Genomic DNA, 15,122 nt, shown 5'->3' on the forward strand with positions numbered 1-15,122 from the left:
CTTCCTTAGCAGCTACAAACTCCTGGAGAGCCATTAGGAATTTGAGGGCAGCACAAATCAGCACAGATTTTGTTGACTCCACTGGTTCCTTTCTCTCCTTCTTTGAATTATTCCTGCCCTCTTTGTAGCCATTATAAGCTACAGTCCTGGGGGAAAAGGCATTGTGAATTTGGTGTAAATCCATCCTGTTCACTGCATTCGTCTTAATTTATAGCAATAAAATGAAGATCAGATGATGAGCCATAAAAATCAACCTGATGCGGAGAGCTACTGCAATAATATGTCATTTTATATCAAAATAATTGTGCCATTTGCATGTGAGTGCTTAAAACGACTCGTAATTGCAGCAAGACTTAAATAAACCATGGATTCCTAAATATATGAGGCAGTTATTACGGTTAATGCTTGTAGTATGATGCAAGGAAAAAGAAGACACAAGGCCTGAAATACTGCAAAGACATTCATCTTCTGTTTCCAAAGTAATCTCGCAGCCCAGGCTGGCGCGTGTGTTTTTGCAAACCTGGCAGGCTGGAAGTTTGCTTTTGCCTCCTGTAAGCCCACCCTTCCACCGGCTGTACCGCCAGGCACGTTGCGCAGGATCTGCATACAAGGCGTGCTTTACAATGCAGTTCTAGCGTTAATAATACCACGCTTCGACAGAAGAAATTTGCACTTTAATAAAAGCAGGGCAATTTTTGCTTCTAGCCCACGGGTCACCCGGGGTGTGCTCAAAGGAGCGGAAGAAACCGCTGGTGATCACGGAGGCGAAAGTCATTTTCCTGGTGGTAATGGCACGTCTCGGAGGTGGCTCTGGGTCTTTGCAGGGCTCCGTCCCCCACGGGCAGCGGTCCCTCCTCCTCTGCCAGCGCCCGGCAGCTGGGCCGGGAACCTCTCCCGGGAGGGGGAACGGCTGCGGGATGCTTCCAAGAGCAGGGTTGCATTTCTCCCTTCCTGGACGACCCTGGGAGGGAAGGTGCTCCAGAGCATCGCTCTCCTCTGGGCTGGGACCTGCCAGCCCGCAAGGACTAGGGAGGTTTGGGTTAACCATAGGATTGAGAGTTTTGTACTTGACACATACCTTAATTATGTTTTCCAGCGGATATTTAAAAGTGGGATGAGGAATTCTTTGTGCCGTAGTATTTTTATTGTGCCTTTTAGTGTCTGTAATTGGTGTGCAGAGGCAATGGAGCGCTGCTCTGACCCCGGCTAAGTCAAGCAGGTGGCTGCCTTGCCGGGGGGGGGAAGAGAGGCATCCCACCGGAGCCACCGGAGCAACACACCCACCGCCGCGATGCAATGCATTAGCAGCTCTTTATTAGTGCGCTTCGACAAGGACGCACAATTTTGGGCACGCAGGGAAGAAAAATGCCTTCAAACTGCAGAGGAATTTTTAGCCGGCAGGATGTAATGACCTCCGCTGGAATGTGGCCAGGGCGCTGCCTCGCTGCCACCAGGGATGCTGGAAGGTCCCACAGCCTGCAGCCTGGCAAGCAGCAGCCCCCAGGCAGCGAGCCAGAAAAAAATCCCAAGTAAGAAAAGGATCGACCAGGTCACCCTGCAGCGGGCTTGCTGTGAGCACAGGCACCCACGATTTCAAGAGGTGCCCATTGCTCGGGGAGAAGGGAGCGGACGGGCAGCAGCACCATGTGTCCGGCCGGCTTGGTCTCCTCCAGCCCCTTTGTGAGCACTCGGGTTCATGCCGGTGCTTCGCCCTCCAGAGCAGCGGCTGGTGCTGAGCGGGCAGCTGAGCACCGCGGCACCGGCATCGGAGAGAGCTTGGCACCTCCCGGGTGGCCGGGAAAGGTCTTTGGTTGCTAAAGCTGCTCCAGACCTTGCAAAATGCGACACGCAATCCTTGCAGGTCCAGCACTCAGCGACTACAACGACGCCATTTCCCCCGCGGCGCCCGCAGCAGCAGGGCAGGTCCCCGTGCAGACCTGACGGAGCAGGGACGAGGTTCCCCGGCCGGCCTCCCTGCACCGCTGCCTCCTCACAGCTCTGCTGGCCCTTACGAACGCCCGTCCCCAGGGCCCTCCGCGGCCCAGGCGGGAGCCCCAGCGTTGCGGTGGCATGGACATGGTGGCCACGAGCGGCTCGTGAGACGGGGCTGGGCACCCCACATCAGGCAGGAGGGATGGGTTTCCCCTCCGGAGGACGGTGCCTCCCACGCCTTGCCCCAGGCTCCCTGCCGGCCGCAGGGTGAGCATGGACTATTGACTCCACCAGCTCGCCTTTGCAGTTAAAAAATGTTTTGTTTCGGCTCACACTGGACTTAATGGTCAAAGCTGCCGCCATCAATTATTTATGAACACAATTAGATAGTTGAGCTTCGTAAATTGGGTCCCTTGTGCCTGTACGCGGGCAGAGCTCTCACGGGCTATTTTTGAACTGCTGATGGCCCCGAATCGGCAGCGCAGCGGACGGAGCCGGGGCTGAGCCCCGAGCCCTGTGCGGCTGAGCTCCCGGCACGTCCTGGGCACGGACCAGGCTCGCTGGGAGCCGGGATGCTCTGGGGCAAGGCTTTGCCCTGCTGCATGCGTGATGGCAAGGCTGCCAGTGTGAGCACGGGAGGGCTGGTACAAGTCTCAGTTTGAGAAGTTGTTCTCTGTGGTAGCTGTGGCACATCCCAAATAGCCCCGCGTACCAGGATCAGGGCTGGATCCGCTTTCCTGACAGCTTGGATTGGGCTGACAATAAATTTAAAAAAATATGGCAAATTAGGAGGGAGAAGAACCCAGGCTACGACCTTCTGATGGTCCAAAGCAGGTGAAGAGCCAGCCTGCCAGCCCTCCGCCCATGCTGCGCATCGGGAGGATGCAAAAACGCGTCCTTTGTTTTCAGCAGCGGTGCGGAGATTGCAATTTTCCAAGCCAAGCAGTGCAACTACATCGTTTTCAAGGAAAGACGTGAAGTGATCCCAAATATTCTCCCCACGCGCCTGGGCAGGCTCACCGGGGGGACTGACCGGGAGCATTCAAAAGGATAAAAGGGAACGGCCCCTCTCCCCGTGTGCGTCTGCAGGCGGGAGGCAGCTGAGGCCGTCCCCGGCGGTGACAGCAGAGATGTCTGGGGAGGTCCCATCTGGCCGGCGCCACAGTCCAACAGGGAGGCAGCGAAACAAGATGTAGCGAAGGAAAAGCAGAGGTTTGCCCACGCGAACGCCCCTGAGTCCTAATCGTTGCAGCCGCTCCCCGATGAACGTATTTATTCCCGTAAACTTTGTCTTTTGCATTCCGATTCAACCTCTGAGCTGGAAGGGGTCCAGCAACGTGTCGTTGGATGACGAGCCCCCGAGCTGGCTCCTCTCCCGCCCCCAGCCCTGTCAGAGGCGTAGTCGCTGTCTCTCCCTTTTACATCATCCCACTGGCACCAGGAGCGCCTGGCAGGCGGGGGCGGCAGTGCCGGGGCCGGGAAGCATCCGGGAGCGGTGCGGGAGCCGGGGGCAGCCCTGCCAGGGGGTCGGCAGCGTCGCCTGGGGACCGAGGCGGGAGCAGCCATGGGTATTTTTAGCGTAAACCGAGGGGCAGCTTAGCTAGCGTGTCCTTTTCAGCGGCACGCGCTGCGTAGCTTAGCATCAGGGACGTAATTCGAGCAGAAAATGAATTGGGAAGGACTTCAGCTTCAAATGTAAGGGAGCCGAGGACTTTACAGGATTATTGCTACGGCCGCTGAGAAAAGCCTTCGGCTTCTCCGGGCGCTGGACTTCCCTCAGACTGAGGAACCAGGCCCAGAGGTGAACACGAAATATCAGCTCCTTCGCCACCTTCCCTAAGTAAAGGTTATCTCAATTCAGCAGCATCGCAGCTGAGCCTGGGGCTTTACTCAGCTCTTCCTCCAAATTCCCCTCCACTTCTTCTCTCGAGGGAGAAATCAGCTCTAGATATGGAGAAATTTGGGAGCAGAAGCAGGGATTAGTCATAAAGATAAAACATCAGCCTTGTCACAGGCGAGATGCTATTCCTGATGCAATCCCCCAGGTGTCGGGCGGCCAAAGCCGGGGGAGCTGCCGGGGCTGTGCTGAACACCGCCGGAGAATTCAGCCCTCCGTATCGAAACCTTGTCTAGATATAAGCCAGAAAGGATTTACAAAGGCCCAACTTCGGAGGCTGCAGGAGCGTTTGTGTCATGTGGGCAGCAAAGAATTTCATTACCCGGCGTGTCGGTACACTGATAGCGCCGGGAGCCTGCGGGAAATCAGCAGAGATAACTGCTGACAATTAGTACACAGTGTCCGTAAGCCTAACGAGCAGGAGCCACGGCTTGGTAGCAGACCGCGTCTCGGAATGACACGAGCAAAGACACGTCTCCCACAGATGTGCTTAGGGGGGAAACTGAGGCAGGGAGGTGCAACGGCTTGGGCAGGGCTGCAGGAGGGGAGAGGGCTCGCCGGGAGCTCCCAGCTGGCACCGCTCCACCGGCCCTGCTCCGCCGGGAGGCTGCGGGCGTCTGATTAAAGGACGAGTTACACTGATTTCGAGAGTTGCCTCTCTTGGGGCAGGACCCGCCGCCATCCCCCAAACACCACCCTCCCCGCAGCCGGGGCCAGCCCGCGGGACTGCCGCCCCACCGGAGCACGGAGCCTGCCCCGCCACGCCACCCCAGCACCCCGGCCGGCTGGCAGCTGCCTCCGGGAGATATTAATCAGCATTTCTGTTCCCACCGCAGGCCACGGGAGCGCTGCCCGGACCGCTTCTGCTCCCGACACCGCGCCAGGGAGCAAGCGGTGGGAGCGCGCACCGCTCCTGCTAAAAGTTGGTCGTGGCCGAACGACAGGAACAAGCAGTCGGAAAGGCCGGGCTTCCGCTCAGGCGAAGCCTCCGTGCTCTTTATCAGCCCTTCAAACAACTCGCAGCAAATTACATCTGAGCATCCCATTCACTCTGCTTCCATATGCCCTGTTCTTTATGAGCCCTTCAGACAACTCGCAGCAAATTACATCTGAGCATCCCAGTCACTCTGCTCCCATATGCCCTGCCTATGCAGTTCTGGGAGAGTTAATAGTGAAATTTTCATAACTACAGAATTGCCTCAACCAAGCCCTGTGCTGAGCCGCACGCACGCTTGCATGGCGTGGAGCGGTGCTAAAGCCAGCTTGGCTTTGCATCAGTCCCCACCGCCGTAAAATCAGCGTAACTGCCCAACTGCATCCTCGCCCCGCGCCGCTCCCCAGAGCGGGTAGGGCTGGCTACGCGGCAGCATCGGCCGCTGCTCGGCGGGCTGGGAACCGGCACAGATGAAGTTGCCCGCAGCCCTGGGCCCCTCGCCGCCCTGCCCACGCCCTGCCCGTGGAGAGCCCCTCGTGCCAGCCGCCGGGCTGCTCGGCTCGGGGCTGCCGCCCAGGCGAGGCGTGTTCCCTTCGCCCGGTCCCAATAGCGTCACCCGTTAGTGGCTGAAGGGGACATCCCGAACAGGCAAAAGCCAACCGCCAAAGTCATAGAAATCCTTCTCATTTTCAGCTGAACGCATGACAGAGAAGCTTATCAGCTGCCCACGCCGAGCACTTCAGACTGAAGCCACAGCCGTTCATTATTTTTCCTGCCTAGGTTAGGAGGAATAAAAACCTGTAAGATGCATGAGGCATTTGATAAGAATGCCCATGATTTTTTTTTCCCTGCATTTCACCTAAAACTGGCTTTGATCTCATCTTCACCGAGTGAACCGGATGAAAAGTCAGTAAGCAATCACCATGACGAAATGGTACCCAAGGCAGACGCTTCTTTTCGCTCCGTACAACGTACTGCAAATGAACTTTTCCTGTCCAGCCTCAAACACGCTTTGCTAATTGATTTTTCTGCTCGTTAGTACCAATATAAGTTATATTGAGCACTGAATAGAAACCATCTTAACACCACTGTCGTAAATTCACAGTGTTGTATGTAATCTACCCAGGCGAGTGGTTTTTGTATAAAATCACAAATACATATGCCTGCAAAGACATTAACAGCCAAATGCTATTCAGCGATGCACAAGTTTAAAAATCTATTAATAACCTTAGGAGAGAGCTCCTCTGCAAAATCAGATGCATCCAGGCAGGCAATTCTTTAGAGGCAAAGTAAAGAGCTATTACACTGCAACGTAACAAAGAACGATACCGTGACCATACCTATATTTCATGCCCGTTTGCTTTGCGGTGGATTCTTTTAAGGAAATGTGGTGCTGAGGGGTAAATGTCCCCAAACTGCGAGCAATAATAGCCACTGTCCGAAATTTTGCCCGGGCTGCATTCACTACGTTCGGGGTAGCGGTGTTCTGCTTGCTGATGAGCCTGTCGTCACCATTTCGACTCTTCAAGTTGTGCTCCGTGCAGGCGATGGACACTTGCATCGCGCCCTGGGAACACCTTTAGTCACCGTCCAGGTGGCGGCCAGAGCCCCCGGCCGCTCCGACGCGGGCTGCGGGCTGCCCAGCAGCGCGGGGCTCGCTCCCAAACGCCGCCGAGGAAACCTGCCCACCTTCCACTCACAGAAGTCGCTGAGGCAGCGGGGGTCTCCGGGGGAGCCGGGCTGCGTCCCTGCGATGCCAGGAGGAGAGAAGCCCCGAACTCGACAAAGCGATCGCAAGAGCGGATTGCAGCTGGCTCGCGGATCTTCCCTTGCAAAATTTGCTGCTGCTTAGACAAAAGCCTCCATCCAGTCAGGTGCTTTCGGGAACATAAAGCTGGTCCTTCATGGTGAACCGTCAGCAGCAGCCGCCGCTCTGCCTTGATGCAGGCTTGCTTCTGGTTGCCGGTTTTAAATCAGCGCAGGCATGCTGCAAGCGCTGGCTCCAGCACCCGCTGGACCACGAACTGCTGAGCAGGCAGCCTCGCCGGCTGAAGAACCATGGGCTCGCCAGCCCGTCTCTAAGGACCGGCGGTAGCCAGCGGGTCTCCTTTGCCCAGCTGCAGCAGCCCGCTACGTCCCACCCGTGGCAGCCCACCCGAGTGCCGGGGCTGGCAGCAGGCGCGGGGGGGGCACGGCCCCGGCTCTGCGGTGGCTCCCGGGGTCGCCCGGTCAGGAGCCCGCGGGGAGCGTGGGAACGGGCCTCCTTTGTGCTCAGAGGGAAGGCGGGCGCTTCAGGCAGATGCCTTCCGTAAAAATAGCTGCCGGCATCGCTCAGCAAGAAGAGGACCTCTTATAGCGGGGAACAATTCGATGTTAAAATGGGCTAATTATGGAAAAAAAAAGGGGGGGGGGGAGAAAAATCGCTCTGCTACAGCGTTAACATGTTAATCCCGTGTTTCTGGCACCCGGAGCCGCCGCCTGCAGACCCACGCTCGCAGCAGTGCCAGGGTTAATCCCTTCTCCCCAGCATCGCCAGGCAAATAAGCCGCAGAGCAAAGTCTTTGAAGCAAACCATCCCTCTCCCTTGCTGCAGTCAGGGCTGCAGTCGGAGCGGGGAGCTCGGCTCTGAGCCGGCAGCTCGCCCGTGCCCACCGCCCTGTGCCGCCTCTCCCAGGGCGCTGGCTTTGGGTGCTGAGGGCAGGGGCGGCCCGGGGACCCCTGGGCTGCTGAGCTGCTCGCCGGAGCAGCGGGAGGGCGGGCAGGGATGGGGGCAGTTCGGAGTCACCCCCGGGACCCCCGCCAGTCACTGCCACCCAGCAGGGCGGCCCTGGGGGAGGACGGGCCGTGGGGGGAGGTGAGCAGCAATTTGGGCACGCCCCGGGTGCAGGCCCACGGGAGAGGGTGCCCATGGAGCGTGCATGGGTGGCAGCGCAGAGCGGGCGGGTGGGCGAGGGCGGGGGCTGCGGTCACCCGCTGTCCCTTCTCTAGCCCTGCACAGGCCGGTGGGAGATAGTCCCCAGCGGTTCCCCACGCCCCACTCCTAAATCTGCCCTCAGACCCCAGGAGGGCTGGGGTGGGGGGGGACACCTCCGGAGGTCCTCTGGCCCACCCCCCGCCCAGGACCCTGTCCGGTTGGGGCGTGAGTAGCTCTGAGGCTGGGGACCCCGCAGCCTCCGCGGTGACCTGCCAGGCTCTCCCTGCTCCAGGCACGTGAAGGCGGAGCAGGAGCGGTGGCAAAAAGAGAGCAGCTGGAGGTGCTGGAGTGGCGATGACGACCTGTTTTGAACTCAGGATGACAAGCCCTTGATTTCCTCCCCTGCGGCGGGGGCACACCACAGTTTTCTCTCCCCCACTCACCCTGCTGAGGAGGGGGAGTGCGCGAGCAGCTGGGTGGGCAGCCGGCAGCTAGCCAAGGCCACCCACCACCCAGGGTGACAGGGCGAAGAGCTTCTGACAATCTCTTTGCAGTTCGTTTATCTGATGGCTCCTTAATGTCTATACAGCACATTTCTTTAAGGATGGAAAGCATTATATCAGAGTAAAGAAAGTTACTTTATGATATTTTCCAAAAGATGATTAACAGTTAATCATACAGCAGAGCCACAAACTCCCAGCCTGGAGCAGCCCCCTTGGACTCGCCCTCAGGCGTGGGTTCGGGGCAGACGGACCCCTTGGCGTGAGGGTTGGAGGGAGGGAGGGCAGGGCTGATCCGTGGGGTGGAAGTCAGAAAGCTAAGTAACAACTAGCTGAACTAACTGCTGCAAGGCTCCGTCTCAGACACGAGATTTAGCTTTGAGAGCGTTCCCAGACATCTAATCGGTGAGTTGGCATTACAGATCACCAATAAACTCTGTTCAATACCCAGACAAGAGTGTGTCATCTGCGGGCACAAGCCACGGGGTTGCTGACACCACGGTGCCCCACGGCAGGGCCTTACCCAGGACGTCCTCCGTGTCTCCATGGGATGGGGGACGCGGCTGGAGCGTCGGTGGTGGCACCCACAGGGCTCTGCCTTGGCAGCACGGCCAGCCCCATGCAGACTAAGCACCCACTCGGCTTTTGGAGCCCAGCTTTGCATTTCAGAGCCCAAAGCAAGATTGACAAAGCCAGGATTATTTCTCTCTCTGATGGGCAGACAGCATCCTCTTGCTGGGCACGGATAGTGCGAGAAGACGTATTTTTACATCTTGTTCTATACGTGTCTGAGAGTTCCCGTTGCAGCCAGCAGCTGGCTCTGCCAGCACTCTCGCATGGTGTGACTTGGTCCTGGGGACGTGCCCAGGTCACTGTCACCCAGGTCCTGGGCACTGTCCCCAAGGCCACGGCTGCCCATGCCCTCGGGTGCCAGGGGAGGGCCAGGGAGAGGTGACTTTGGAGGGGTTACAGTCTCTGCAAAAGAAATATGTATTTAAATACGGGATTTATTTCATTTCCCGGAACAAGATAATCACCTCTAGACTAAAACATTGAACAACATAATTTTGTATCATGAAAATCCTGAGCTTATAAAACGAGAGGTACGTGACATCCTCGGCGGGGGACGGTGCTGGGGTGCGGTGGCAGCTCAGGCTCAGCCATGAGCCTCTGGCCAGGCTCTCCGTGCCGCTTCCGTGCCACCAAACCGCTACAGAGGCAGCTACGTGGCAAGGCGTACGTATGCATTTCCCCCCTGAGGAAGATGACAATCGCTTATTAAATAAATTGCTCCAAATGCTTCATCAAGCAAATCTGTTTTAACACAGATGCTCATGAGCACGCTGGCTTTGCTTTTACTGTGATCCCCGTTAGCCCCCATCCCGGGAGCCGCTGCATCCATCCCAGGGTTCAAAATAAAGGCAAGAGCCAAACACAGACCTACAGCAAGCAGGATGCTCTCTAGGCAGGCGCAGAAGCCAGGAGATGTTCTATAGCTCTTACACAAACACACGTTTCCAGGCCCTGGACAGTTTCTTTGCCCAGGACCTTGCAGGGGCAGGACGACGCGCATCGCTGCGGCGAGCAGAATGGACACCTCCAAAAAGGTAAAGAACACTTTATTCAGGCGCGGTCTGGTCCCTGGGCAGGCACGGAGGGGAGCTGGGGCCGTGGAGCGGAGCGGGTGATGGACCAGCCCTTCCCGGTGCTCCCCGCAGAGGCTCTCCGCTCCCCGGGGCCGGGCAGCAGCACGGCTCCTGCTGTGACAGGCGGGGAAAAAGATGCTTGTGCAGCCCAAAATATGAAAATAAAATGAGGTCCTTTGGTCTGGGTTGGATGAAACATTTCAAGCTGATGCAGACCCGGCCCTCTGGCACGGCTCAAGCTGAGTGAACGCCCTGTTTGCTTCTTTCTGGTTTGGGTTTTTTTTTTTAAATTTCACCTTCTGGTGAAGCAACTTTGAAACTTTACGCCAAGTCTGGCTTGAGACTTTGCTTCTTGACGGCTGCAGACAGAGGCTATTTACACTAATTACTCTGCCGTGCCATTCTACCAAAGCAGAGCGTTCACTGCACAAATATCAATTAGCATCTCATTAATTTCATTAAATTTAAGCTGATTGCCAGCTAAACCTGTATTTTTGGTAATACCAATATGCTGCATATAAATTCTGTCAGGCTCTGTCAATCTTTTAAGATGGCAGGTCTTAATTCCGTGCCTTTCCTGGGCTCAGACCTCAGCAGCAGGCTGTACTTGCGATAGCCACGTACGTTAATTAAACAATACGCACAAACTGGACGGGCAATGAGGCTGGGTCGGCTGGTGAGCGGGGGGTAAAAGGTAGCGCAGGTTGCCTCTGCCTCCATCCCTGCACCGTTCATGCTTTACCAGGTAAAACCTTTCAGTGCTTTTTAGAAAAGAAAATGCTTTTTTTCATCACCAGCTGCGAAGTTCAGGTTTCTACCTAAAAAAAACTGGAAATTTGTATTAATCTATACAAAAATCTCATCTTTTACATAAATAATCTGAGTGTTTCTCCATCTTAACCTTAATTTCTTACAAATTTGTCTTTTAAATTTTGGGTGCTGATAAAACGAACCTGAAGAGCTGATAAAACAAATCCATCCCAGTCATCTCCCCGGGACGAGGCACCGCGGCTCCGTGCCCGGGCGGGTGGGCACCACCCCTCTCCGCTGCGGGGACCCGGCAGCTACCCGGCTCCTCTTTACGCCAAACAACCCATTTTTGCTTTGGAAGGGAGGCAGGACTGGCACATCTGCAAGGACACGAGGGGGCCGTGAGCCGGGCAGCGACCCTGGGATGTTCTCAATGAATCACGACGTACTTTGCCACCGTATTTCAGTCGGAGGTTCACGCGCCGCGGAAGACGCGCCGCGGTGTTCGGCTGCAGGTTGCAATATGGAGGAGAGCTGGATACCAACCACATGCAGCCAGTTACGTAAAGCCACATCCCTGCATGCTAACCAGCGATCCGGGTCACCAATAATGATGCCATCTCAGCCGGTTTAAGCTCTTTAACCGAAATTCTTCAATGTTGAGAGAAGGCAGCAACTTAATACAGCAGCGAGCGTAGCACCCGTCAGCACCAACGTCAGACGAGCCTCTCTGCAAAGTTTCTTTGCTAGAAGCCTTCCTTTTTAGCAATGCATAAAATTATTTTCAGTTTAGCTATTTTTTTGTTTAAGTTGTGCCTGCATACATATCATATGGGGGGGGGGTTGTTAATGGTACTTTCCGGTGCGCTTGGGGGCTGCGCCGAGAGCACCAGCTGCTCGCAGCAGGGTACGCTTGTGCAGCCGCAAGCCTCTCGCAGGGCCCGTGGAGGGACTTTGCCAAGCCCCGTGGGTGGCCGGTGTCCCTGCCAGGCATTGGGGACCTCCTGCGAGCTGGGGACAGCGGGTGCCACCCAGCAAGGTGCCTTGGGTGAGAACCTAGAGGAGCCCCGGGGTCCCGAGCACCCCCAAACCTGCCTGCCGGGGGCTGTGTGCCCGTAGCCCTCGGCCGAGGCTAGTGCTGACCCCAGGGCAGCGTTCAGACGGCTGCCCCTGGCAGGTAAAGGGCATTTACTCGCAGCACAAAGCAGCCGTGTGCTCTTCCTGCCGGGGGTTTCTGGGTGTTTGAGCCCCACCTCTTCCAGGGCACCCCTTGGGCCAGCGCGCTTTGACATCCCCACCAGCCCCGTGGGTGCTCCCCGAGGCGCTGCGGGCAGGCACGCAGAGCTCTTGGAGGGGGACGCAGCTCCGGCTGCTGTCGTTCCCAATGCCACCGCAACGCTACGCATAAGCAGAAGTTTACGGTTATCATCGCTCACTACGGCAGCGCAAATAACAGGCGTTGCATCCCCACTGCAGAGTTACATGCAATATTAAATGCAAAGTCTGAACCATTTTCCCGGTGCCACAGACACAGCCTCTCCCCGCCGGCAGCCAGCCGGGCCAGGCTGACAGCAGCTCTCGGCGCTGCCTTACGGGACCTCAGCCGGGCGTCTGCAGAGGAGACCCCACCAGCACCCTGCACACCAGCAAAAGCAGCACCTAACCTGGCTCTTGGGTGTAAAATGCAGCACAGCCCTTAAGTACCAGCCGCTGTTTCACCCTGTAGCTGCCTCGACCCCGGCAGCTTTCCCTCTGCTCCCTACGGGGAAGGGATCTGCACTCCGCACCCGTGGCCAGAGCAGCACCGGGGACCGGTGAGATGCAGCAGGATGGAAAAAGTCACCGCTTCCAGGCTAGAGACACATTAAAAATATGATTTCAGCCTTCACGATAGAGTTTTAACCACGCTGGACATTTTGACAGGTGCTCAGCGGGACTTTGCATGCAACGTAATTGGATCAGCCGAACTTCAGAAAGCTGCATGGAAGCACTAAAAATTCAGCCGGCAGCGCGGTGACGGCAGGATCCTGCTCCAGAAGCGGGGTCCGGGGAATGCAGAGTTCTGCCCTTGGAGCTTCTCCACCCGAAATCTGCCCTTCTTCATGTTATCTAACAGCCCGGGTCTCACTACAGCCACCGCAGTCTGTCCACAGCCGCCTTTCCAAAAGCCAGTGCAGGCGTTTTAGGCAGTAGTCTTCAAGACCACCCTTCATGAGAATTACCTTAATATACTGTCCCAAATCCATGATTTTCAGACTTCTGCACGATAATTCTTCCACAACACAGCAGGACGCACTCAGAGAAATTCTGTGTTATGTCCCAATAAAAGTTTCATTGGGCCATAAAAGCTCCGCTTATAAATACAACCCCTGCGCATCTCTCAGCCATTTCACTCCATCTCAATAGCTGTTTGAAAACAGGTTTCCTGCTGGGCTAATTACTCATGATTGCAGCAGTTCCGTTACATCTCTGTAAATTGGGCTGCTGTGGACACTCGCAAGCTAAGGAGCGCTGCCAGCCAGGAGAGCGGGGAGAAGAGCCCCGGAGGAGCTGGCGTTAGGATGCATCTCCCCAAAGGGCTGCCGTGCCATTAATCTCAATTAACAGCCAAGGCCCTGCTGCAGTGGGATGCTCACCCGCTCAGCTGAGGACCGCTCCCGTCTGAAGCAGCAGCAGCGAACCCCACAGAATCACAGAATCACAGAATCACAGAACCGTATAGGTTGGAAAAGACCTTTAAGATCATCGAGTCCAACCGTAAACCCAACACTGCCAAGCCCACCACTACACCACGTCCCTGAGCACCTCATCCAAACGGTTTTTAAATACCAAAGCGATTTGTAGCTCTTTTAAATACCCCACAGCGATTTGTAGCTCTTTCAGGGTGTATCTAAACCCACGAGGAACGTTTATTTTTGACAACAGCGCTGGAAGCTTGGCAAGGAAAGGAGCTGCAGAACAAAAGCACTGCACTTATCTAGCAAACAGTCGTCATATCTTAACTGGTTCCACATGAAAAACTTAATTTGCATTTGTAATTGGACTTGAGGAAGACTGATCAAAATTCTCATTAAATGTTTTTTAGTTAAAAACGCGTCTTTTTGGCAGGTTTTCAGCCAGGCTGGCTGCAGCACCCAGCCCGGGCTGCCTTTGATAGCACACGAGATCTGTTACCAGCTCCAGCCCTGCGCCCGCCGGCCAGGCTCCGAGGGCTCCGTCCTCCCAGAAGGGACCAAAACCGGGAGCGTAAGAGCATGGAGCAACGCAGGCAAACGGAGCCAGGCTGCTGGCCCTGCTAGCACGTGCAACGTGTGAAGGCCAGGGTATAAATAAGGCAGCGTCGCCCCAGCCCCGGGAAGGCACGCTGTGCAAAGCTCTAAACGCGGCCCTGCTCTTCTGCAGGGGTCATCCCCATGGTCACGTTACAGATTCTTCAGGATGTGACGAAACGATAAACGAATCAAAACTGGCATGAAAAATACACTAGCTTTGCTTAGTTCTAAGTAGAATTGAGCCAGATGCCAGCAGGGCAATAAATGTGAGCCGGCTTCCCTGCGGGCAGCGCTGCCGAGGTTTGCCGCTCTGCCCGCGCAGGAGCTGAGCCCCCGGAGCAGAAGCCCTGGGCTACGGCCTCGCCAAGGCTGCGCCGGGTCGCCCTGCAGAAATGGGCCTTTAAAAATAAGCAGCACCGAAGGAGAAAATTCACCTGTTCCAACTTCCTAAACCCACCCGGTTTCAGAGCCCTCCTTTTCTTTTTTTTTTGCATGCATTTCTATATGATGTATGCAATCTGTACGAGGAACTCATGAACAAATTCCCAGCTAATGTTCAATCCCCCCGGGTGCCCAAGGTGCCCGCTTGCCAGCCCTGCGGGTGCTCATCGGCTGCACCAGGAGCACCCACCGAGAGCCGACAGCACCCCCCGGTACAGCCCCTGGGCACCGAGGGAGCCGCCTGCTACCCAAGAGCTTTGCCATAGTTATCCAGCTCTACGTAATATTAAATAAATTGTCACTTAATATAACGTGAAAGAATCGATACTGAAACTGAGACCCGAAGCTTTCTGTGTCTTACAAAGAGGATGGAACCTACTGGGCACACAATTCAATTAATCAGTCGCTTATCCCTGCAGATGGAAAACATCCCCCAGAATATTGCCTATTGCCCTCTCCGCTGCACTGCCCCCCACTCCAAACCAGGTAATTTAATTTGTCCATGTGATCCGTTTCATTTCTCAGATGACTGAAAGCCAGTGGCTTACAAGATGGGCTCCAGAAACGGCCATTATTTTAATGAATTGTAGCACATCGAACATGATTAAACATGATTAAAACACTCAGAGCTGCACAAAGCTCCGTTGCACAGTACTAGAGGTTTTCTTGGTTGTTTTCCCCCCAGGCACGGCTGCAGCCCCTGCTGCGGGCACCCTGGTTACTGAGCACTGCATCCTGGGCCCGGAGCGAAGGAGCATCCCCAGCAGCAGCGGCGCGGTCCCGGGGAGCCCACCGATGTCCCCGGGCGCCCGGGGTTGTCGTGCCAGGCTGAGGGA

At 56.0% G+C, this 15,122-nt stretch overlaps 1 protein-coding gene across 5 annotated transcripts in view; it reads right to left on the bottom strand.

Annotated features, from left to right (window-relative positions):
* Positions 1 to 15,122, bottom strand: part of KCNAB1 (potassium voltage-gated channel subfamily A regulatory beta subunit 1) — a 75,481-nt gene that overhangs the window by 45,953 nt on the left and 14,406 nt on the right. For 2 of the 5 annotated variants that reach the window (XM_072868078.1, XM_072868076.1), the window contains exon 1: positions 6,104 to 6,324. The exons of the other annotated variants lie outside the window; for them this stretch is intronic. In XM_072868078.1, coding sequence (XP_072724179.1) covers positions 6,104 to 6,324 — 221 coding nt within the window. Of the gene's footprint in view, positions 1 to 6,103; positions 6,325 to 15,122 lie in introns of those variants that run through there. 5 annotated transcript variants of the gene reach the window in all.

Source organism: Ciconia boyciana, chromosome 7 (assembly GCF_034638445.1).
Source record: "Ciconia boyciana chromosome 7, ASM3463844v1, whole genome shotgun sequence".
Taxonomy (NCBI): Eukaryota; Metazoa; Chordata; class Aves; order Ciconiiformes; family Ciconiidae; genus Ciconia; species Ciconia boyciana.